The sequence below is a fragment of the Scyliorhinus torazame genome, chromosome 12 (genome assembly GCF_047496885.1).
Source record: "Scyliorhinus torazame isolate Kashiwa2021f chromosome 12, sScyTor2.1, whole genome shotgun sequence".
Classification (NCBI taxonomy): Eukaryota; Metazoa; Chordata; class Chondrichthyes; order Carcharhiniformes; family Scyliorhinidae; genus Scyliorhinus; species Scyliorhinus torazame.
Window position 1 is genome coordinate 222,348,908 of NC_092718.1, and position 26,982 is coordinate 222,375,889.

Here is a 26,982-nt window from a genome sequence, read left to right on the forward strand (position 1 = left end):
ATACAGTGACAGACCCGTCCCCACCAGTACTGTATCCCAGTGTTATACAGTGACAGACCCGTCCCCACCAGTACTGTATCCCAGTGTTATACAGTGACAGACCCGTCCCCACCAGTACTGTACCCCAGTGTTATACAGTGACAGACCCGTCCCCACCAGTACTGTACCCCAGTGTTATACAGTGACAGACCCGTCCCCACCAGTACTGTACCCCAGTGTTATACAGTGACAGACCCGTCCCCACCAGTACTGTATCCCAGTGTTATACAGTGACAGACCCGTCCCCACCAGTACTGTACCCCAGTGTTATACAGTGACAGACCCGTCCCCACCAGTACTGTACCCCAGTGTTATACAGTGACAGACGCGTCCCCACCAGTACTGTACCCCAATGTTACACAGTGACAGACCCACCCCCACCAGTACTGTACCCCAGTGTTATACAGTGACAGACCCGTCCCCACCAGTACTGTACCCCAGTGTTATACAGTGACAGACCCGTCCCCACCAGTACTGTATCCCAGTGTTATACAGTGACAGACCCGTCCCCACCAGTACTGTATCCCAGTGTTATACAGTGACAGACCCGTCCCCACCAGTACTGTACCCCAGTGTTATACAGTGACAGACCCGTCCCCACCAGTACTGTACCCCAGTGTTATACAGTGACAGACCCGTCCCCACCAGTACTGTACCCCAGTGTTATACAGTGACAGACCCGTCCCCACCAGTACTGTACCCCAGTGTTATACAGTGACAGACACGTCCCCACCAGTACTGTACCCCAGTGTTATACAGTGACAGACCCGTCCCCACCAGTACTGTACCCCAGTGTTATACAGGGACAAACCCGTTCCCACCAGTACTGTACCCCAGTGTTATACAGTGACAGACACGTCCCCACCAGTACTGTACCCCAGTGTTATACAGTGACAGACCCGTCCCCACCAGTACTGTACCCCAGTGTTATACAGGGACAGACGCATCCCCACCAGTACTGTACCCCAGTGTTATACAGTGACAGACCTGTCCCCACCAGTACTGTACCCCAGTGTTATACAGGGACAAACCCGTCCCCACCAGTACTGTACCCCAGTGTTATACAGGGACAGACCCAGCCCCACCAGTACTGTACCCCAGTGTTATACAGTGACAGACCTGTCCCCACCAGTACTGTACCCCAGTGTTATACAGTAACAGACCCATCCCCACCAGTACTGTACCCCAGTGTTATACAGGGACAAACCCGTCCCCACCAATACTGTACCCCAGTGTTATACAGTGACAGACACGTCCCCACCAGTACTGTACCCCAGTGTTCTACAGTGACAGACCCGTCCCCACCAGTACTGTACCCCAGTGTTATACAGTGACAGACGCGTCCCCACCAGTACTGTACCCCAGTGTTATATAGTGACAGACCCGTCCCCACCAGTACTGTACCCCAGTGTTATACAGTGACAGACACGTCCCCACCAGTACTGTACCCCAGTGTTATACAGTGACAGGCCCGTCCCCACCAGTACTGTACCCCAGTGTTATACAGTGACAGACCTGTCCCCACCAGTACTATACCCCAGTGTTATACAGTAACAGACCCATCCCCACCAGTACTGTACCCCAGTGTTATACAGTGACAGACCCGTCCCCACCAGTACTGTACCCCAGTGTTATACAGTGACAGGCCCGTCCCCACCAGTACTGTACCCCAGTGTTATACAGTGACAGACCCGTCCCCACCAGACTGTACCGCAGTGTTATACAGTGACAGACCCGTCCCCACCAGCACTGTACCCCAGTGTTATACAGTGACAGACCCGTCTCCACCAGTACTGTACCCCAGTGTTATACAGTGACAGACCCGTCCCCACTAGTACTGTACCCCAGTGTTATACAGTGACAGACCCATCTCCACCAGTACTGTACCCCAGTGTTATTCAGCGACAGACCCGTCCCCACCAGTACTGTACCCCAGTGTTATACAGTGACAGACCTGTCCCCACCAGTACTATACCCCAGTGTTATACAGTAACAGACCCATCCCCACCAGTACTGTACCCCAGTGTTATACAGTGACAGGCCCGTCCCCACCAGTACTGTACCCCAGTGTTATACAGTGACAGACCTGTCCCCACCAGTACTATACCCCAGTGTTATACAGTAACAGACCCATCCCCACCAGTACTGTACCCCAGTGTTATACAGTGACAGACCCGTCCCCACCAGTACTGTACCCCAGTGTTATACAGTGACAGACCCGTCCCCACCAGTACTGTACCCCAGTGTTATACAGTGACAGACCCATCTCCACCAGTACTGTACCCCAGTGTTATTCAGCGACAGACCCGTCCCCACCAGTACTGTACCCCAGTGTTATACAGTGACAGACCTGTCCCCACCAGTACTATACCCCAGTGTTATACAGTAACAGACCCATCCCCACCAGTACTGTACCCCAGTGTTATACAGTGACAGGCCCGTCCCCACCAGTACTGTACCCCAGTGTTATACAGTGACAGACCTGTCCCCACCAGTACTATACCCCAGTGTTATACAGTAACAGACCCATCCCCACCAGTACTGTACCCCAGTGTTATACAGTGACAGACCCGTCCCCACCAGTACTGTACCCCAGTGTTATACAGTGACAGACCCGTCCCCACCAGTACTGTACCCCAGTGTTATACAGTGACAGACCCGTCCCCACCAGTACTGTACCGCAGTGTTATACAGTGACAGACCCGTCCCCACCAGCACTGTACCCCAGTGTTATTCAGCGACAGACCCGTCCCCACCAGTACTGTACCCCAGTGTTATACAGTAACAGACCGTCCCCACCAGTACTGTACCCCAGTGTTATACAGTGACAGACCCGTCCCCACCAGTACTGTACCCCAGTGTTATACAGTGACAGACCCGTCCCCACCAGTACTGTACCCTAGTGTTACAGTGACAGACCCGTCCCCACCAGTACTGTATCCCAGTGTTATACAGTGACAGACCCGTCCCCACCAGTACTGTACCCCAGTGTTATACAGTGACAGACCCGTCCCCACCAGTACTGTACCCCAGTGTTATACAGTGACAGACCAGTCCCCACCAGTACTGTACCCCAGTGTTATACAGTGACAGACCCGTCCCCACCAGTACTGTACCCCAGTGTTATACAGTGACAGACCCGTCCCCACCAGTACTGTACCCCAGTGTTATACAGTGACAGACCAGTCCCCACCAGTACTGTACCCCAGTGTTATACAGTGACAGACCAGTCCCCACCAGTACTGTACCCCAGTGTTATACAGTGACAGACCCGTCCCCACCAGTACTGTACCCCAGTGTTATACAGTGACAGACCCGTCCCCACCAGTACTGTACCCCAGTGTTATACAGTGACAGACCCGTCCCCACCAGTACTGTACCCCAGTGTTATACAGTGACAGTCCCGTCCCCACCAGTACTGTATCCCAGTGTTATACAGTGACAGACCCGTCCCCACCAGCCCTGTACCCCAGTGTTACAGTGACAGACCCGTCCCCACCAGCCCTGTACCCCAGTGTTACAGTGACAGACCCGTCCCCAACACTGTCCCCAGTGTTATTCAGTGACAGACCCGTCCCCACCAGTACTGTACCCCAGTGTTAGACAGTGACAGACCCGTCCCCACCAGTACTGTACCCCAGTGTTATACAGTGACAGACCCGTCCCCACCAGTACTGTACCCCAGTGTTATACAGTGACAGACCCGTCCCCACCAGTACTGTACCCCAGTGTTATACAGTGACAGTCCCGTCCCCACCAGTACTGTACCCCAGTGTTACAGTGACAGACCGGTCCCCACCAGTACTGTATCCCAGTGTTATACAGTGACAGACCCGTCCCCACCAGTACTGTACCCCAGTGTTATACAGTGATAGACCCGTCCCCACCAGTACTGTACCGCAGTGTTATACAGTGACAGACCCATCCCCACCAGTACTGTACCCCAGTGTTATACAGTGATAGACCCGTCCCCACCAGTACTGTACCGCAGTGTTATACAGTGACAGACCCATCCCCACCAGTACTGTACCCCAGTGTTATACAGTGACAGACCCGTCCCCACCAGTACTGTACCCCAGTGTTACAGTGACAGACCCATCCCCACCAGTACTGTACCCCAGTGTTATACAGTGACAGACCGGTCGCCACCAGTACTGTACCCCAGTGTTATACAGAGACAGACCCGTCCCCACCAGTACTGTATCCCAGTGTTATACAGTGACAGACCCGTCCCCACCAGTACTGTACCCCAGTGTTATACAGTGACAGACCCATCCCCACCAGTACTGTACCCCAGTGTTATACAGTGACAGACCCGTCCCCACCAGTACTGTACCCCAGTGTTATACAGTGACAGACCCGTCCCCACCAGTACTGTACCCCAGTGTTATACAGTGACAGACCCGTCCCCACCAGTACTGTACCCCAGTGTTACAGTGACAGACCCGTCCCCACCAGTACTGTATCCCAGTGTTATACAGTGACAGACACATCCCCACCAGTACTGTACCCCAGTGTTATACAGTGATAGACCCGTCCCCACCAGTACTGTACCGCAGTGTTATACAGTGACAGACCCATCCCCACCAGTACTGTACCCCAGTGTTATACAGCGACAGACCCGTCCCCACCAGTACTGTACCCCAGTGTTACAGTGACAGACCCGTCCCCACCAGTACTGTACCCCAGTGTTACAGTGACAGACCCATCCCCACCAATACTGTACCCCAGTGTTACAGTGACAGACCCGTCCCCACCAGCCCTGTACCCCAGTGTTACACAGTGACAGACCCGTCCCCACCAGTACTGTACCCCAGTGTTACAGTGACAGACCCTCCCCACCAGTACTGTACCCCAGTGTTACAGTGACAGACCCATCCCCACCAGCCCTGTACCCCAGTGTTACACAGTGACAGACCCGTCCCCACCAGTACTGTATCCCAGTGTTATACAGTGACAGACCCGTCCCCACCAGTACTGTATCCCAGTGTTATACAGTGACAGACCCGTCCCCACCAGTACTGTACCCCAGTGTTATACAGTGACAGACCCGTCCCCACCAGTACTGTACCCCAGTGTTATACAGTGACAGACCCGTCCCCACCAGTACTGTACCCCAGTGTTATACAGTGACAGACCCGTCCCCACCAGTACTGTATCCCAGTGTTATACAGTGACAGACCCGTCCCCACCAGTACTGTACCCCAGTGTTATACAGTGACAGACCCGTCCCCACCAGTACTGTACCCCAGTGTTATACAGTGACAGACGCGTCCCCACCAGTACTGTACCCCAATGTTACACAGTGACAGACCCACCCCCACCAGTACTGTACCCCAGTGTTATACAGTGACAGACCCGTCCCCACCAGTACTGTACCCCAGTGTTATACAGTGACAGACCCGTCCCCACCAGTACTGTATCCCAGTGTTATACAGTGACAGACCCGTCCCCACCAGTACTGTATCCCAGTGTTATACAGTGACAGACCCGTCCCCACCAGTACTGTACCCCAGTGTTATACAGTGACAGACCCGTCCCCACCAGTACTGTACCCCAGTGTTATACAGTGACAGACCCGTCCCCACCAGTACTGTACCCCAGTGTTATACAGTGACAGACCCGTCCCCACCAGTACTGTACCCCAGTGTTATACAGTGACAGACACGTCCCCACCAGTACTGTACCCCAGTGTTATACAGTGACAGACCCGTCCCCACCAGTACTGTACCCCAGTGTTATACAGGGACAAACCCGTTCCCACCAGTACTGTACCCCAGTGTTATACAGTGACAGACACGTCCCCACCAGTACTGTACCCCAGTGTTATACAGTGACAGACCCGTCCCCACCAGTACTGTACCCCAGTGTTATACAGGGACAGACGCATCCCCACCAGTACTGTACCCCAGTGTTATACAGTGACAGACCTGTCCCCACCAGTACTGTACCCCAGTGTTATACAGGGACAAACCCGTCCCCACCAGTACTGTACCCCAGTGTTATACAGGGACAGACCCAGCCCCACCAGTACTGTACCCCAGTGTTATACAGTGACAGACCTGTCCCCACCAGTACTGTACCCCAGTGTTATACAGTAACAGACCCATCCCCACCAGTACTGTACCCCAGTGTTATACAGGGACAAACCCGTCCCCACCAATACTGTACCCCAGTGTTATACAGTGACAGACACGTCCCCACCAGTACTGTACCCCAGTGTTCTACAGTGACAGACCCGTCCCCACCAGTACTGTACCCCAGTGTTATACAGTGACAGACGCGTCCCCACCAGTACTGTACCCCAGTGTTATATAGTGACAGACCCGTCCCCACCAGTACTGTACCCCAGTGTTATACAGTGACAGACACGTCCCCACCAGTACTGTACCCCAGTGTTATACAGTGACAGGCCCGTCCCCACCAGTACTGTACCCCAGTGTTATACAGTGACAGACCTGTCCCCACCAGTACTATACCCCAGTGTTATACAGTAACAGACCCATCCCCACCAGTACTGTACCCCAGTGTTATACAGTGACAGACCCGTCCCCACCAGTACTGTACCCCAGTGTTATACAGTGACAGGCCCGTCCCCACCAGTACTGTACCCCAGTGTTATACAGTGACAGACCCGTCCCCACCAGACTGTACCGCAGTGTTATACAGTGACAGACCCGTCCCCACCAGCACTGTACCCCAGTGTTATACAGTGACAGACCCGTCTCCACCAGTACTGTACCCCAGTGTTATACAGTGACAGACCCGTCCCCACTAGTACTGTACCCCAGTGTTATACAGTGACAGACCCATCTCCACCAGTACTGTACCCCAGTGTTATTCAGCGACAGACCCGTCCCCACCAGTACTGTACCCCAGTGTTATACAGTGACAGACCTGTCCCCACCAGTACTATACCCCAGTGTTATACAGTAACAGACCCATCCCCACCAGTACTGTACCCCAGTGTTATACAGTGACTGGCCCGTCCCCACCAGTACTGTACCCCAGTGTTATACAGTGACAGACCTGTCCCCACCAGTACTATACCCCAGTGTTATACAGTAACAGACCCATCCCCACCAGTACTGTACCCCAGTGTTATACAGTGACAGACCCGTCCCCACCAGTACTGTACCCCAGTGTTATACAGTGACAGACCCGTCCCCACCAGTACTGTACCCCAGTGTTATACAGTGACAGACCCATCTCCACCAGTACTGTACCCCAGTGTTATTCAGCGACAGACCCGTCCCCACCAGTACTGTACCCCAGTGTTATACAGTGACAGACCTGTCCCCACCAGTACTATACCCCAGTGTTATACAGTAACAGACCCATCCCCACCAGTACTGTACCCCAGTGTTATACAGTGACAGGCCCGTCCCCACCAGTACTGTACCCCAGTGTTATACAGTGACAGACCTGTCCCCACCAGTACTATACCCCAGTGTTATACAGTAACAGACCCATCCCCACCAGTACTGTACCCCAGTGTTATACAGTGACAGACCCGTCCCCACCAGTACTGTACCCCAGTGTTATACAGTGACAGACCCGTCCCCACCAGTACTGTACCCCAGTGTTATACAGTGACAGACCCGTCCCCACCAGTACTGTACCGCAGTGTTATACAGTGACAGACCCGTCCCCACCAGCACTGTACCCCAGTGTTATACAGTGACAGACCCGTCTCCACCAGTACTGTACCCCAGTGTTATACAGTGACAGACCCGTCCCCACTAGTACTGTACCCCAGTGTTATACAGTGACAGACCCATCTCCACCAGTACTGTACCCCAGTGTTATTCAGCGACAGACCCGTCCCCACCAGTACTGTACCCCAGTGTTATACAGTAACAGACCGTCCCCACCAGTACTGTACCCCAGTGTTATACAGTGACAGACCCGTCCCCACCAGTACTGTACCCCAGTGTTATACAGTGACAGACCCGTCCCCACCAGTACTGTACCCTAGTGTTACAGTGACAGACCCGTCCCCACCAGTACTGTATCCCAGTGTTATACAGTGACAGACCCGTCCCCACCAGTACTGTACCCCAGTGTTATACAGTGACAGACCCGTCCCCACCAGTACTGTACCCCAGTGTTATACAGTGACAGACCAGTCCCCACCAGTACTGTACCCCAGTGTTATACAGTGACAGACCCGTCCCCACCAGTACTGTACCCCAGTGTTATACAGTGACAGACCCGTCCCCACCAGTACTGTACCCCAGTGTTATACAGTGACAGACCAGTCCCCACCAGTACTGTACCCCAGTGTTATACAGTGACAGACCAGTCCCCACCAGTACTGTACCCCAGTGTTATACAGTGACAGACCCGTCCCCACCAGTACTGTACCCCAGTGTTATACAGTGACAGACCCGTCCCCACCAGTACTGTACCCCAGTGTTATACAGTGACAGTCCCGTCCCCACCAGTACTGTACCCCAGTGTTATACAGTGACAGACCAGTCCCCACCAGTACTGTACCCCAGTGTTATACAGTGACAGACCCGTCCCCACCAGTACTGTACCCCAGTGTTATACAGTGACAGACCCGTCCCCACCAGTACTGTACCCCAGTGTTATACAGTGACAGTCCCGTCCCCACCAGTACTGTATCCCAGTGTTATACAGTGACAGACCCGTCCCCACCAGCCCTGTACCCCAGTGTTACAGTGACAGACCCGTCCCCACCAGCCCTGTACCCCAGTGTTACAGTGACAGACCCGTCCCCAACACTGTCCCCAGTGTTATTCAGTGACAGACCCGTCCCCACCAGTACTGTACCCCAGTGTTAGACAGTGACAGACCCGTCCCCACCAGTACTGTACCCCAGTGTTATACAGTGACAGACCCGTCCCCACCAGTACTGTACCCCAGTGTTATACAGTGACAGACCCGTCCCCACCAGTACTGTACCCCAGTGTTATACAGTGACAGTCCCGTCCCCACCAGTACTGTACCCCAGTGTTACAGTGACAGACCGGTCCCCACCAGTACTGTATCCCAGTGTTATACAGTGACAGACCCGTCCCCACCAGTACTGTACCCCAGTGTTATACAGTGATAGACCCGTCCCCACCAGTACTGTACCGCAGTGTTATACAGTGACAGACCCATCCCCACCAGTACTGTACCCCAGTGTTATACAGTGATAGACCCGTCCCCACCAGTACTGTACCGCAGTGTTATACAGTGACAGACCCATCCCCACCAGTACTGTACCCCAGTGTTATACAGTGACAGACCCGTCCCCACCAGTACTGTACCCCAGTGTTACAGTGACAGACCCATCCCCACCAGTACTGTACCCCAGTGTTATACAGTGACAGACCGGTCGCCACCAGTACTGTACCCCAGTGTTATACAGAGACAGACCCGTCCCCACCAGTACTGTATCCCAGTGTTATACAGTGACAGACCCGTCCCCACCAGTACTGTACCCCAGTGTTATACAGTGACAGACCCATCCCCACCAGTACTGTACCCCAGTGTTATACAGTGACAGACCCGTCCCCACCAGTACTGTACCCCAGTGTTATACAGTGACAGACCCGTCCCCACCAGTACTGTACCCCAGTGTTATACAGTGACAGACCCGTCCCCACCAGTACTGTACCCCAGTGTTACAGTGACAGACCCGTCCCCACCAGTACTGTATCCCAGTGTTATACAGTGACAGACACATCCCCACCAGTACTGTACCCCAGTGTTATACAGTGATAGACCCGTCCCCACCAGTACTGTACCGCAGTGTTATACAGTGACAGACCCATCCCCACCAGTACTGTACCCCAGTGTTATACAGCGACAGACCCGTCCCCACCAGTACTGTACCCCAGTGTTACAGTGACAGACCCGTCCCCACCAGTACTGTACCCCAGTGTTACAGTGACAGACCCGTCCCCACCAATACTGTACCCCAGTGTTACAGTGACAGACCCGTCCCCACCAGCCCTGTACCCCAGTGTTACACAGTGACAGACCCGTCCCCACCAGTACTGTACCCCAGTGTTACAGTGACAGACCCTCCCCACCAGTACTGTACCCCAGTGTTACAGTGACAGACCCGTCCCCACCAGTACTGTACCTCAGTGTTACAGTGTCAGACCCGTCCCCACCAGTACTGTACCCCAGTGTTATACAGCGACAGACCCATCCCCACCAGTACTGTACCCCAGTGTTATACAGTGACAGACCCGTCCCCACCAGCCCTGTACCCCAGTGTTACAGTGACAGACCCGTCCCCACCAGCCCTGTACCCCAGTGTTACAGTGACAGACCCGTCCCCACCAGTACTGTACCCCAGTGTTATACAGTGACAGACCAGTCCCCACCAGCCCTGTACCCCAGTGTTACAGTGACAGACCCGTCCCCACCAGCCCTGTACCCCAGTGTTACAGTGACAGACCCGTCCCCACCAGCCCTGTACCCCAGTGTTACAGTGACAGACCCGTCCCCAACACTGTCCCCAGTATAAGTTTCAATGGTCACTTTGCTCTCCCTCGGCAGGTACATGGTTTGGAACCCAACACGTGGAAACATGTTGAAGTTGTTCACATAGACATTGCTGACCGGAGCCAGATTCATGCTCGGGTGAGTGGGTTGAAACTGAATGTGTGGAGCAAGGGAACCACACCGTTTGTCAATGTTCTCAACACACAGAACGGAAGAAACAAGATTGTTGTGCTTTATTTCCTGAGATTAGACCAGTCCCAGTTGATTGAATATCCTGCCATTTGGGAAAGCACTGTGTTGTGCCGGATTGAGAGGTTGCCCTGGTCCCGGCCTTGACACAGCCGAGAGGACGTTCGGCATCCGTTTCCTTGTTTTGCCTTCTCCCGGCACAGAGCGACTCCGGGGTGAGTTGGGTTTGGTACAGTGTTACAGTGAGCCTGGCACCCGCCCACCCACCAATTCTCTGTTTTCTGCTTCCCACTTGCTGCATCCTGTCCTGGATTCAGTCTCTGTGGGTTTTTGTCTCTCCCTCGGACACCGAGATTTCTGCTTGATACCAACGCAAAGACTTTTTTATTTTACAACCCAAACAGTTTGCACTTGGCAAGCTCCCAGAGACAACAATGAGATAGAGACCAGGTAATTTGGAATGCTGATTCACGGTCAGTTCACCAGGGGGCACTCCCATACTCATCTTCAAAATAGTCACTGTCGGTCCTTTCATTGTCCGCCTGCGGGATCAGATGCAGCCACCACTTAAAATCGACCCTCTGACAGTGCAGCACTCCCTCAGTACTGACCCTCTGACAGTGCAGCACTCCCTCAGTACTGACCCTCTGACAGAGCAGCACTCCCTCAGTACTGACCCTCTGACAGTGCGGCACTCCCTCAATACTGAACCTCTGACAATGCAGCACTCCCTCAGTACTGACCCTCTGACAGTGCAGCACTCCCTCAGTACTGACCCTCTGACAGTGCAGCACTCCCTCAGTACTGACCCTCTGACAATGCAGCACTCCCTCAGTACTGACCCTCTGACAGTGCAGCACTCCCTCAGTACTGACCCTCTGACAGTGCGGCACTCCCTCAGTACTGACCCTCTGACAGTGCGGCACTCCCTCAGTACTGACCCTCTGACAGTGCAGCACTACCTCAGTACGGACCCTCTGACAGTGCGGCACTCCCTCAGTACGGACCCTCTGACAGTGCGGCACTCCCTCAGTACGGACCCTCTGACAGTGCGGCACTCCCTCAGTACGGACCCTCTGACAGTGCGGCACTCTCTCAGTACTGACCCTCTGACAGTGCAGCACTCCCTCAGTACTGACCCTCTGACAGTGCAGCACTCCCTCAGTACTGACCCTCTGACAGTGCAGCACTCCCTCAGTACTGACCCTCTGACAGTGCGGCACTCCCTCAGTACTGACCCTCTGACAGTGCAGCACTCCCTCAGTACTGACCCTCTGACAGTGCAGCGTTCCCTCAGTACTGACCCTCTGACAGTGCAGCACTCCCTCAGTACTGACCCTCTGACAGTGCGGCCCTCCCTCAGTACTGACCCTCTGACAGTGCAGCACTCTTCAGTGGGTGTACCATCTTGAATTATTGGTTTGATATTTGTGGTGGTGGTGTTAACTAGTTGGGCCAGAAACCAAATCTCTTCTCGATTCCCAAAGCTGCCTGACCCACTGAGTTACTCCGGATTCCCAGCAGTGGCAGCATATTGCTTTCTGAGGCCCAATCCTGTGTTCTATATTTCTTGCCCGTAAGTGGCAGTGATGAGTTGTACCTTTGATTGTCAGGAGGTGCTAAGTGGCCCATGTTGTGCACTGTTGCTCTCTGTGGGTAGCAGTGTGGTATTACGCCATAAACCTTTATCGTTCGGACTGTGTTACATGAGGTTCCTGTGCCTCCTGGACTGAGCTGTGATTTGAACGGAACTCTGGAATACTGCAGTGACTCCAGTCAACCTGTGCAATGTTTATGATTGGCAGGATGTGCTGAATGGAGTCCTACAGGGGCGTCAACTTTTAGCTATTTATATAAATGATTTAGATGAAGGAAGTGAAGTTATGGTCGCTGCATTTGAAGATGACACAAAGACAGGCGGGAAAGTATGTTGTGAAGAGGACATAAGGAGGTTGCAGACAGATATAGAGAGGTTGAGTGAGTGGGTAAAAATCTGGCAGGTGGAGTACAATGTGGGTAAATGTGAAGTTGTTCACTTTGGCAGGAAGAATAAAAAAGCAGAGTTTTACTCAAATGGGAAATAACTGCATAATTCCACGATGCAGAGGGATCTGGGTGTTAGAACAAAGAACAAACAAAGAACAAAGAAATGTACAGCACAGGAACAGGCCCTTCGGCCCTCCAAGCCCATGCCGACCATGCTGCCCGACTAAACTACAATCTTCTACACTTCCTGGGTCCGTATCCTTCTATTCCCATCCTATTCATATATTTGTCAAGATGCCCCTTAAATGTCCCTATCGTCCCTGCTTCCACCACCTCCTCCGGTAGAGAGTTCCAGGCACCCACTACCCTCTGCGTAAAAATCTTGCCTCGTACATCTACTCTAAACCTTGCCCCTCTCACCTTAAACCTATGCCCCCTAGTAATTGACCCCTCTACCCTGGGGAAAAGCCTCTGACTATCCACTCTGTCTATGCCCCTCATAATTTTGTATACCTCTATCAGGTCTCCCCTCAACCTCCTTCGTTCCAGTGAGAACAAACCGAGTTTATTCAACCGCTCCTCATAGCTAATGCCCTCCATACCAGGCAACAATCTGGTAAATCTCTTCTGCACCCTCTCTAAAGCCTCCACATCCTTCTGGTAGTGTGGCGACCAGAATTGAACACTATACTCCAAGTGTGGCCTAACTAAGGTTCTATACAGCTGCAACATGACTTGCCAATTCTTATACTCAATGCCCCGGCCAATGAAGGCAAGCATGCCGTATGCCTTCTTGACTACCTTCTCCACCTGTGTTGCCCCTTTCAGTGACCTGTGGACCTGTACTCCTAGATCTCTCTGACTTTCAATACTCTTGAGGGTTCTACCATTCACTGTATATTCCCTACCTGCATTAGACCTTCCAAAATGCATTACCTCACATTTGTCCGGATTAAACTCCATCTGCCATCTCTCCGCCCAAGTCTCCAGACGATCTAAATCCTGCTGTATCCTCTGACAGTCCTCATCGCTATCTGCAATTCCCCCAACCTTTGTGTCGTCTGCAAACTTACTAATCAGACCAGTTACATTTTCCTCCAAATCATTTATATATACTACAAAGAGCAAAGGTCCCAGCACTGATCCCTGTGGAACACCACTGGTCACAGCCCTCCAATTAGAAAAGCATCCCTCCATTGCTACTCTCTGCCTTCTATGGCCTAGCCAGTTCTGTATCCACCTTGCCAGCTCACCCCTGATCCCGTGTGACTTCACCTTTTGTACTAGTCTACCATGAGGGACCTTGTCAAAGGCCTTACTGAAGTCCATATAGACAACATCTACTGCCCTACCTGCATCAATCATCTTAGTGACCTCGAAAAACTCTATCAAGTTAGTGAGACACAACCTCCCCTTCACAAAACCGTGCTGCCTCTCACTAATACGTCCATTTGCTTCCAAATGGGAGTAGATCCTGTCTCGAAGAATTCTCTCCAGTAATTTCCCTACCACTGAAGTAAGGCTCACCGGCCTGTAGTTCCCGGGATTATCCTTGCTACCCTTCTTAAACAGAGGAACAACATTGGCTATTCTCCAGTCCTCCGGGACATCCCCTGAAGACAGCGAGGATCCAAAGATTTCTGTCAAGGCCTCAGCAATTTCCTCTCCAGCCTCCTTCAGTATTCTGGGGTAGATCCCATCAGGCCCTGGGGACTTACCTACCTTAATATTTTTTAAGACACCCAACACCTCGTCTTTTTGGATCACAATGTGACCTAGGCTATCTACACCCCCTTCTCCAGACTCAACATCTACCAATTCCTTCTCTTTGGTGAATACTGATGCAAAGTATTCATTTAGTACCTCGCCCATTTCCTCTGGCTCCACACATAGATTCCCTTGCCTATCCTTCAGTGGGCCAACCCTTTCCCTGGCTACCCTCTTGCTTTTTATGTACGTGTAAAAAGCCTTGGGATTTTCCTTAACCCTATTTGCCAATGACTTTTCGTGACCCCTTCTAGCCCTCCTGACTCCTTGCTTAAATTCCAGCGCAGGCTTTGTCTGTTCCCAGCCTTTTAGCCCTGACAAATGCCTCCTTTTTCTTTTTGACGAGGCCTACAATATCACTCGTCATCCAAGGTTCCCGAAAATTGCCGTATTTATCTTTCTTCCTCACAGGAACATGCCGGTCCTGTATTCCTTTCAACTGCCACTTGAAAGCCTCCCACATGTCAGATGTTGATTTGCCCTCAAACATCCGCCCCCAATCTATGTTCTTCAGTTCCCGCCTAATATTGTTATAATTAGCCTTCCCCCAATTTAGCACATTCATCCTCGGACCACTCTTATCCTTGTCCACCAGTACTTTAAAACTTACTGAATTGTGGTCACTGTTACCGAAATGCTCCCCTACTGAAACATCTACCACCTGGCCAGGCTCATTCCCCAATACCAGGTCCAGTACCGCCCCTTCCCTAGTTGGACTGTCTACATATTGTTTTAAGAAGCCCTCCTGGATGCTCCTTACAAACTCCGCCCCGTCTAAGTCCCTGGCACTAAGTGAGTCCCAGTCAATATTGGGGAAGTTGAAGTCTCCCATCACCACAACCCTGTTGTTTTTACTCTTTTCCAAAATCTGTCTACCTATCTGCTCCTCTATCTCCCGCTGGCTGTTGGGAGGCCTGTAGTAAACCCCCAACATTGTGACTGCACCCTTCTTATTCCTGATCTCTACCCATATAGCCTCACTGCCCTCTGAGGTGTCCTCTCGCAGTACAGCTGTGATATTCTCCCGAACAAGTAGCGCAACTCCGCCTCCCCTTTTTACATCTCCCTCTATCCCGCCTGAAACATCTAAATCCTGGAACGTTTAGCTGCCAATCCTGCCCTTCCCTCAACCAGGTCTCTGTAATGGCAACATGTTCTCGTGCATGAGTCACAAAAAGCTTGTGAACAGGTACAGTAAGTAATTGAGGCAGCTATTGCAATGTTATCCCGTATTACGAGAGGAATTGAACATCAAAGTAAGGATGTAATGCTTCAGTTACACAGAGCATCGGTAAGATTACATCTCAAATACTTTGTGAAGTTTTGGTCTCCTTATTTCAGGACGGGTGTAAATGTGTTCGAGGAGGTTTACTGGATTGTTACCCGGAATGAGCGGGTTGTCATATGGCCAGACTGAGCTTGTTTCGCTGGAGTTTAGAAGAGTGAGGGGGTGATTTGACTGAAGTTTATAAGGTCCTGAATGGTCTTGACAGAGGACGTGGAAAGGATGTTTCCTCTTGTGGGTGTGTCCAGAACTGGCGGGGGTGGGGGCAGGGGGCTCTGTTTTAAAATTAGGAGAAACCCATTTAGGACAGTTTTTTTTTTAAACAAAAATCTACTTTGTTTATAATATTTATGGAAGAAAAATTATAGAAACATTTCAAATTGTTGTAACAGTGAAGTACCATGATATTCACATTTTCTCCGGAGGTCGAGTTGCACTCTGAGATGCTTCTATTCAGTAATGACAACTCTGGTAGCGTGGCCCCTTTAAGGGGGCGGGCTCGACAAACCACGTGACTGACTCAAGCCCAACCTCGTGGGGGCGTGCAAACCCCAGCAGGTAGGGTGTTTACGCAGGACCTGTTATTGTGGTCTGAGCCTGCTATTTGCCTGCCTTTGTCGCTCATCAATAAATTCCTTGTTAACTACCGCCGGTCTCCAGTGTCTGCCTCGAGTCACCATATTGGCGATGAGGTGAAAGTTTCAGTCGCAGCCGGCATTACATGGTGAACGGAGGAAGGAAGGAGCGGTTCAGAAAGGAAAGAAGCTCCAATGAGAGCCGGGAAGCATCAGACCATGAGTGAAAATGCCGATCATTGGTAAACCAAGCCTGTGTGATGGAGGGGCTGGCTGAAGATTGGAGTCAGTGCATCGAACGGCTCCAATACTTTTTACCATGAACGAGATTACCGACGAACAGAAGGTGATACTTCAAGCAGATTGTGGGCCCCAAACGTATAATTTAATCCGGATCATCACGTCCCCGGATGCACCCGACTTGAAGACCTTTGATCAGGTAGTGAAATTGGTCAAAGAGCTTCAACCCAATGCCTCGATTATCCTCCAAGGTTTATAAGTTTAACTCTGAGATGAGGTTAGGGACCATGAAGAGTCTGTCTCAGCTTTCATAGCCAGGTTTCACCAGTTCGCTGAGCACAGAGTTCGGGACCATACTTAGTGACATGTTGTGCAACCGGCTGGTTTGTGGGATCCATAACCTCCAGATCCGGAGAAGCGCCTGGCTAAAACCACCATAATGTTGGAAAGAGAGATTGAGATAGCTCCAGCGACCGAGTGCACCAAAAAGGCGCCACCAAGCTACAAAGCGTGACCGAAAGGACGGTCAATCAAGAATGGGGCGGTATGGCCACGAGGTATGCGGCAGGATCAACAGGGACAGCAGAGAGCCAGGCACGGTCCTTGGCACTGGACCAGAGTTGAAGGAAAGGGTGTCACCCCACGTCAGTGGTGGACTGTGACCATTGTGGGGGAGACCATCCCCAAGGGACCTGCCACGTTCGGGAGCTTGTCTGTTTCCGATGCAACCACAAGTGTCACATTCATGCACTTTGCTGCGCTGGGCAAAACACCCCAGGCAAAAAATGACAGCAGCAGCCACAGTCCACTGAACATAGTGGAGAAGAGCTCGGAAGAGGAGCTTGCAATGCATCAGTTGAATGCAGCCCAGTTGAATAAGATGATCCCAATTTAAATTATCCTACCGGTAAATGCAAACCCCTTGAAATAGAAGTCAACATCAGGGCTTCGGTGACCATTGTGGGAAAGCAGATTGTATCCATGTTGAAACTCGGTCTTTAAGTTTGAGCAGCACCTCAGCCAGGATTTCCACATCCACCAGTGATGCCCAGAACCACCGGCACAGCAGTGAAGTATAAAGAGCAAGAAGCCAACATGCCCTTGGTTATTGTGGAAGGACACAAACCCAGCCAGAGACTGGTTACAGAAGATTAGGCTCAATGGCTGGAAATTGTTTCAATTTCCAGCGGTGTCCTCCACGATGTGCTGAGGAGGTAAGAGGACGTTTTGCACAATGAACTGGGCAGGATCAAAGGTGTCAAACCCAAATCTGTGTCAACCTGGATTCAACGCCCAAGGTCTTCAGAGTCAGACCAGTGCCCTGCATCAGAAGGTGGAAGCGGAGTTTGAGATGAGAAGATCTGGGCATAATCAATTCTCCGAGTGGGCAGCACCAATTGTGCCAAACTGGATCGTTCGATAAGAACTAACCATGTCCTCCCCGGTGGATAGGTATCCGATCCCCCGGATCGAGGACGTCTATACCAAGGTGGTGTGGGCCTCATCCACTCTAAATTGGATCTCAGCCATGCATGCCTGTGATTAGAATTGGACGAGGAATCACAGAAGTTTGCCACAATTAACACCCATAAGGGCTTCTTTCCATACACAAGACTACCATTGCGTACAGCTCCAGCCTGAGCTATTTTCCAGCACAGCCCAGTTTCTGCCGTACCTTGGCAAAACGCTCCTCCCAGATTTTGGCAGAGGACCGATAGGAGAAACGAGGAATATGCAACTTTGGGTCTCTCTGCCTCCGGTGGTGTTGTAGGCTGAATATCTAAGGTGGAGATCGATAGATTCTTGTTAGGAAAGAGAATCAAAGGTCATCGGGAGTGAATGGAAATGAAGAATTAGAAACTCCGACAGATCAGTCATGATCCTAATGAATGGCAGAGCAGGCTCGAGGGGCTGAATGGCCTACTTCGATGTTGTATGTTCATATAATTCACCAAGGGCCAGAGGGAAATGGGATTTTTTTAATGCAGCGGGTTGCTGTGACTGGGAATGCGTTGTCTGAAAGGGCAGTGAAAGCTAGCCACAGTAACTGCTGAAACGGGATCGGGATAACTAATTGAAGGAAATTAATTTCATGAGTATGGGGAAAGAAGAGGCAAGCAGGTAGCAAATGCCTGGTGGGATGCTTGGCATAGAAAATAGAAGCAGGAGGAGGCCATTCGGCCCCTCGAGCCTGCTCCGCCATTCATTATGATTATGGCTGATCATCAAGTTCAATACCCTGATCTCCCCCCCCCCCCCCCCCCCCCCCCCCCCCCCCCCCCCCCCCCCCCCCCCCCCATATCCCTTGATCCAGCTATATCTAATTCCTTCCTGAAATGACACAACGTTTTGGCCTCAACTACTTTCTGTGGTAGCGAATTCCACAGATTCACCGCTCTCTGGGTGAAGAAATCTCTCCTCACCCTCAGTCCTAAAATGTTTACCCCTTATCCTCAAACTATGACCCCTAGTTCTGGCCTCCCCCACCATCAGGAACATTCTTTCTGAATCTACCCTGTCCAATCCTGTTAGAATTTTATCAGTTTCTATGAGATCCCTTCTCAAGCTTCTAAAACTCCAATGAATATAATCCTAACCCACTTAGTCTCTCCTCAATGCCAGTCCCGCCATCCCAGGAATCAGCCTGGTAAACCTTCGCTGCTCTCCCTCCACAGCAAGAACATCCTTCCTCAGATAAGGACACCAAAACTGCCCACAATACTCCAGGTGTGGCCTCACCAATGCCCTATGCAATTGCAGTAAAACATCCCTATTCTTTTACTCAAATCCTCTTGCTGTCCTTCCCGTACCAGCCTCCCCAAACAGGCGCCGGAATGTGGCGACTAGGGGCTTTTCACAGTAACTTCATTGAAGCCTACTTGTGACAATAAGCGATTTTCATTTCATTTGATTTTCATGAAGGCCAACATACCATTTGCCTTTTTTACTGCCTCTGTACCTGTGCGCTTCCTTTCAGCGTCTGATGCACGAGGACACCAAGGTCTCGCTGAGTATCCACCTCTCTCAATTTACACCCATTCAAATAATAATCTGTCCTCCTATTTTTTGCTACCGAAGCAGATAACCTCACATTTATCCACCTAGTACTGCATCTATAATGCATGTGCCCACTCACTCAGCCTGCCCAAATCTCGCTGAAGCATCTCTGCATCCTCCTCACAGCTCATCCTCCCACCCAACTTTGTATCATCTACAAATTTGGAGATAATGCATTTAGTTCCCTTGTCCAAACCATTAATATATAATGTGAACAGTTGGGGTCCTAGCACAGATCCCTGCGACACTCCACTAGTCATTGCCTGTCAATCAGAAAAAGACCCATTTATTCCAACTCTTTACTTCCTGTCTGCTAACCAGCTTTCTATTCAGCTCAAGACACTATCCACAATCCCATGCACTGTAACTTTACACATTAATCTGCTATGTGAGACATTATCGAAAGCCTTCTGAAAGTCTAAATAACTCCCTGGTCAACTCTACTCGTTACATCTTCAAAGAATTCTAGTAGATTTGTCCAGCGCGATTTTCCTTTCGTAAATCCATGCTGACTTTGTCTGATTACACCACTGCTTTCCGAATGCTGTGCTATGAAATCCTTGTTAATGGACTCCAGCAACTTCCCTACTACCGACGTGAGGCTCACTGGTCTGTAGTTCCCTGTTCTCTCTCTAACTCCCCTTTTGAACAGCGGGCTGCACTCACTAACCTCCAATCTGTACGAACAATTCCAGAGTCCAAAGAATTGTGGCCGTTATCTGTGCCATGTGATAAGGACCGGGCTTGCGTGGTCCGTTCCAGTCTGTAGCCGGAATGTTTGTGATTAAGGTGGATTTCTATTCCCCCTCGGTGATTTTTTTTTTAGTGATTTTAAGAATAAAGATTATTTATTATTACACAGTGGCCCCAGGTGTTTAAAACGTACCTACTCAATCACTTACCTCACTCTCGCGATCATACAGACAAAGGTTATCTGTAAATTAATGCCATATTTATAAAAAATGAAATTTAGGACATGGATGTAGGCCTGGGATAGATAATTCCAACTATTCACATCCTCTGTGTAAAGAAACTTCTCCTCATCTCTGTTCTCAGTGGCTTCTGCCTTACTTTGAAATTGTGCCCCTAGACTCCCCGATCAGGGGAAACATTTTACCTGCGTCTAGCCTGTCTAATTTGTAGATTCACCACTCATTCTTCAAAGCTCCAGAGAATACAGGCCCCGTTTCCCCAGTCTCTCTTCATAAGACAGTCTGGCCATCCCTTCTCTTCTCGTGAACCTTCGCTGCGCTCCTCTGTGGCAGTGACATCCTTTCTCGTGAAGCTGCAAAGCCTCTTGTAGATGAATAACCAGGAAATTGGTTCTCGGGTCGTCCTGGAAGCTGGAGCAAGTACCGTACTTTAACTGCATTGGAAGGGTTTTAGCAATGATAGTTCCGATGATTCTCCCCAAGATTTGCTTTGTTCAGCTTGTTTTCAGTCTCTGGCAGGTAGTTTCAGTCTCATGACTACAGCGTTAATACGTCCGGGATCCAGACCACCATGATGTAATCACAGTTAATAATGGCCATTCAGTCTGACCGCTGCCCCAACATGAGCTCAAATTTCTTCTTCATTCAAGGATGAACCTGCTTTTGAGGAATAGAGGATCTCGTGAATGTGGCCTCCAAATGCCATTTTAAACAATGGGATGTGAAAAATAATAATAACATTAATATCATTATAAATCATTTGTTGATTCAGTGATTCTAATTCGGGAGGTGATGTGTAACTCAGTCTAAAATGGTTACCAGGGTCCCGCCTAACCGTCGACCTTTCATCTTTCCAGGATTACAAACCAGAGGAAGATCCCGCAATCTACAAATCCGTCAAGACAGGTCGTGGAAAACTTGGCACTAGTTGGAAGGTAAATAACATGTGCTCACTTCACCTATAATTACATGTTAGATACAGAGTAAAGCTCCATCGACACTGTCTCCATCAAACACTCCCAGGACAGGTACAGCACGGGCTTAGATACAGAGTAAAGCTCCCTCTACACTGTCCCCATCAAACACTCCCAGGACAGGTACAGCACGGGGTTAGATACAGAGTAAAGCTCCCTCTACACTGTCCCCATCAACGCTCCCAGGACAGGTACAGCACGGGGTTAGATACAGAGTAAACCTCCCTCTACACTGTCCCCATCAAACACTCCCAGGACAGGTACAGCACGGGGTTAGATACAGAGTAAAGCTCCCTCTACACTGTCCCCATCAAACACTCCCAGGACAGGTACAGCACGGGGTTAGATACAGAGTAAAGCTCCCTCTACACTGTCCCCATCAAACACTCCGAGGACAAGTACAGCACGGGGTTAGATACAGAGTAAACCTCCCTCTACACTGTCCCCATCAAACACTCCAAGGACAGGTACAGCACGGGGTTAGATACAGAGTAAACCTCCCTCTACACTGTCCCCATCAAACACACCCAGGCCAGGTACAGCACAGGGTTAGATACAGAGTAAAGCTCCCTCTACACTGTCTCCATCAAACACTCCCAGGACAGGTACAGCACGGGGTTAGATACAGAGTAAAGCTCCCTCTACCCTGTCCCCATCAAACACTCCCAGGACAGGTACAGCACGGGGTTAGATACAGAGTAAAGCTCCCTCTACACTGTCCCCATCAAACACTCCCAGGACAGGTACAGCACGGGGTTAGATACAGAGTAAAGCTCCCTCTACACTGTCCCCATCAAACACTCCCAGGACAGGTACAGCACGGGGTTAGATACAGAGTAAAGCTCCCTCTACACTGTCCCCATCAAACACTCCCAGGACAGGTACAGCACGGGGTTAGATACAGAGTAAAGCTCCCTCAACACTGCCCCCATTAAACACTCCCAGGACAGGTACAGCACGGGGTTAGATACAGAGTAAAGCTCCCTCTACACTGTCCCCATCAAACACTCCCAGGACAGGTACAGCACGGGGTGAGATACAGAGTAAAGCTCCATCTACACTGTCCCCCATCAAACACTCCCAGGACAGGTACAGCACGGGGTTAGATACAGAGTAAAGCTCCCTCTACACTGTCCCCATCAAACACTCCCAGGACAGGTACAGCACAGGGTTAGATACAGAGTAAAGCTCGCTCCACACTGTCTCCATCAAACACTCCCAGGACAGGGACAGCACGGGGTTAGGTACAGAGTAAAGCTCCCTCTACACTGTCCCCATCAAACACACCCAGGACAGGTACAGCACGGGGTTAGATACAGAGTAAAGCTCCCTCTACACTGTCCCCATCAAACACTCCCAGGCCAGGTACAGCACAGGGTTAGATACAGAGTAAAGCTCCCTCTACACTGTCTCCATCAAACACTCCCAGGACAGGTACAGCACGGGGTTAGATACAGAGTAAACCTCCCTCTACACTGTCCCCATCAAACACACCCAGGACAGGTACAGCACGGGGTTAGATACAGAGTAAAGCTCCCTCTACACTGTCCCCATCAAACACTCCCAGGCCAGGTACAGCACAGGGTTAGATACAGAGTAAAGCTCCCTCTACACTGTCTCCATCAAACACTCCCAGGACAGGTACAGCACGGGGTTAGATACAGAGTAAAGCTCCCTCTACACTGTCCCCATCAAACACTCCCAGGACAGGTACAGCACGGGGTTCGATACAGAGTAAAGCTCCCTCTACACTGTCCCCATCAAACACTCCCAGGACAGGTACAGCACGGGGTTAGATACAGAGTAAAGCTCCCTCTACACTGTCCCCATCATACACTCCTAGCACTGATTGGATACAAAATACTTCCCTCATTTTCATCTGCCTTTGCGATTGGCTGTTGGAACAACACTCGGTGGTATTGAAGCTCTCTGAATCGGAAAAGTTCCCGAATCTCTTCTCGGCTGTGGGTGAATGGCAACCCGAAACTGAATCCTTTAAAAGCCGCCACAGTAAAACGGGGTCCCCTGACAACTGATCTCTCCCCATTCCGTTGCAGAAAGAACTAGCAAAGAGGAGAGATTGGCCGCACATGTGTGCTTACAAACTGGTGACGGTGAAGTTTAAATGGTGGGGCCTTCAGAATAAAGTGGAGAGCTTCATCCAGAAGGTGAGTGAGCAGGAGGACAGCAGTGAGATTCCCACTGAGCCAATAGCTGCTGGATGGGGAGAGTGAAATGTCAAAGAGAGTGAAGCGATGAAGTTACACAGCATCGACCGGGTAACGAGTGTTTCACAACGTAACAATCGGTATTGGGGAAGGAAGGACCCAGCAGCTGTTTTGTTTTCATTAATAGTGGTCAGGAAATGGTCAGGAGATCTGTTTTGTTGGTTATGTTGGTTACCAGAATATTGGACAGAACGAGGCCGTTCGACTGGCCGTGTCCGTGCTAGCTCTTTCAAGAGCAATCCAATTAATCCCAGTTTCCCTGCAGGATCTTTTTTTCCCAGATGAATGTCTGACTTTCTTTTGAAAGTCATGATTGAATCTGCTTCGACCGGCCTTCCAGGCAGCACATTGCGGATCGCAACAATCTGCCATGTAAAACACACACACCTCCTCCTCCCTCTCTGGTCCTTTTGAAAGTTACCCACAATCTGTAAATCTGTATCACCCCTGGGTACTGACACAGGAGAGTGTTTCTCCTTATTTACTCTGTCAAAACCCTGCCCCGTTTTGAACACTTTTGTCAAATGTCCCCCGAGTCTCTCTGCGTCATTGGCCAACCCGCAGCTTCGCCAAGTGAGGGACAAATATTGGCTGCGACACCAGGCGAACGCAGTATTGTGCACCTCTGACAGTGCAGCAGCCTCTCACTAATGCCTCAAAGTATTAACCTAGATGTATTGGGGGGGGGGGGGGGGGGTGCACCCACAATCTTCTGACTGAGTGGCTAAGTAAGGGTGGGTGGGAGGGAGACTGGCACAGAGGCAGACCACTGTGAATTTATCTAAAACTCTGTCCGAGTCCCAACTCCCACAAAGTCCAGTTCACGTGTCAATCCTGTATCCACCCACCTGAACCGCCTCCTGGCCAAGCCGTGTCCTCCTTTCAAATTCTTATTCTTGTTTATAAATCGCTCCATGGCCTCCCTCCTCCCTCTCTATCTCTGCAATCTCCAGCCTTGCAACTCTCCGCTCTCTGTGCTCGTCTAATTCTGACATGTTGAACATCCCCTGATTTGGATTTATTGTCACGAGTACCGAGGTACTGTGAAAAGTATTGTTCCGCGTACAATCCAGACAGATCGTTCCATACATGAAAATACAGGACATACATAAATACACAATGTAAATACATAGACACTGGCAGCGGGGGAAGCACACAGAGTGTAGGACTACTCAGTAGAGAAGGTGCGTGGAGAGATCAGTTCAGTCCATAAGAGAGTCGTTCAGGAGTCTGGTAACAGCGGGGAAGACGCTGTTTTTGAATCTGTTAGTGAGTGTCCTCAGACTTTCTAACTCCTGCCCGATGGATGAGCTTGGAAGAGAGAATAACCTGGGTTGATTATGCTGCCCGCTTTCCCCAGGCAGCGGGAGGTGTAGATGGAGTCAATGGATGGGAGGCAGGTTCGTGTGATGGACTGGGCGGTGTTCACGACTCTCTGAAGTTTCTTGCGGTCTTGGGCCGAGCGGTTGCCATACCAGGCTGTGATGCAGCCCGATAGGATGCTCTCTATGGTGCATCTGTAAAAGTTGATAAGAGTTAATACAGACATGCCGAGTTTCCTGGGGAAGTACAGGCTTTGTAGATCGCTGCATTGTTGGTGCCTGAGCCCTGAGCTCTGGAAGTCCCTCGCTTTATTCCTCTAAGACACTCCTTCAAATCCACCTCTTTCACCAAGCATTTGGTCATTGTCCTAATCCTTCTGTGGTTCGGTGTTGAATTCTCTTTAATATTCCCGTGAAGCACCTCTTTAGAAGTGTGACATAAACAGTTGCGGCACTAATTGGATAGCTTGTCACAAAGAGCCAGCACAGGCGATGAGTTGAATAGTTTGCTCTCGTGCTTTATCGTTCTCTAGTTGCAACCTGCCATTAGGTTCTAGTCTTATTGGTGGAAGGAAGAAAATTGGAACTAAAATGAAGCAGGTATCCCCACTAGCCCAGTGCTGCAGTGGCAAGTGCCCAGTCTCTGGAATTATTGGAACCACGACATCAATGTGCATCGTGTGGACTGAGCTCTCTAGTGTGACACCCCGTCAGCCTGCTGAGGCCAGAGTCTGACACACGGCATCAACTTCAGATTGGAAACTAATCTTGTCCAGTTGTTGTTTGTGATTGTTGAGTTGTTGTTTTTTTGTCTGTTTGAGTGCAGCAAGAAAGACGTTTATTCACAGTCTTCCATCGGCAGCTGTTCTGTTGGATGGACAGGTGGATTGGGCTTACTATGGATGACATTCGCCGCATGGAGGACGACACCAAGAAAGAACTGGATGAGGTGCGTTGAGCCTGAGTTCAGATTGGCCGTGGAGCCCTGGGAGTGCGGCCCGTTACAGCAGCAGGTATTCAGCAACCTGCCGACCCAAACCATCTCCAGTTGGTGGAATTCACCTTGGCATCATTCCCCTACCTGCTGGGCCCTGCCATCACCGGGGTTCAGGGCGTGGGTGACAACCTCACAAGCCTGGAGACCAGGGACCAAGGTCAGCTGTCTCCGTCCTGTATGACTTTCCTGGGCCTGGAGGGTTGGAATGAGCTGTCTTGGAATGTCTGCTGCTGTTCCTTCCAAACTCGGACCATCGGGATCTGTTCATATCTGCATAAGTGAGAACAAGGGTTGAGTTCCCTGGGCTACCTGTCCTGTTCTACAATCACGCAATTGCTCACCCACGTTGTGAGGCAACAGTCAGTCCCTTTCCCACACGGAGGTCTCTCATCCTTTCCTTCCCCACTCTGATCGCCAGTTAGCTCCTTTAAACTGTGCCTTTCTTAACAAGTGCTCTGGGAGCCTGCAGTCTTGATAATGGGCCTATTATTGCTGATACAGGTGTGCTATGATGGGCTGAATGGCCTCTTCTGTGCTCTACCAATCTGACTTTTTAACTCCCACTTTTCCTTGAAATGGCATTGCCAGGGATCTTGCTCTGCTGGGAGTTAAGGTCTATTGAGGGGGGGTGGTGTCGGGATATGGGGGGGCGGTGTCGGGATATGGGGGGGCGGTGTCGGGATATGGGGGGGCGGTGTCGGGATATGGGGGGCGGTGTCGGGATATGGGGGGGCGTTGTCGGGATATGGGGGGGCGTTGTCGGGGTTTGGGGGGGCGGAGTCGGGGTTTGGGGGGGCGGAGTCGGGGTTTGGGGGGGCGGTGTCGGGGTTTGGGGGGGCGGTGTCGGGATATGGGGGGGCGGTGTCGGGGTTTGGGGGGCGGTGTCGGGGTTTGGGGGGCGGTGTCGGGGTTTGGGGGGCG

General features: G+C 50.9%; 1 protein-coding gene across 1 annotated transcript in view; it reads left to right on the top strand.

Annotated features, from left to right (window-relative positions):
- pitpnab (phosphatidylinositol transfer protein, alpha b) overlaps positions 1-26,982 on the top strand; it is an 83,180-nt gene that overhangs the window by 47,417 nt on the left and 8,781 nt on the right. The window contains exons 6-9 of the mRNA XM_072469990.1: positions 10,564-10,647; positions 21,398-21,475; positions 23,572-23,682; positions 25,891-26,013. Coding sequence (XP_072326091.1) covers positions 10,564-10,647; positions 21,398-21,475; positions 23,572-23,682; positions 25,891-26,013 — 396 coding nt within the window. The remainder of the gene's footprint in view (positions 1-10,563; positions 10,648-21,397; positions 21,476-23,571; positions 23,683-25,890; positions 26,014-26,982) is intronic.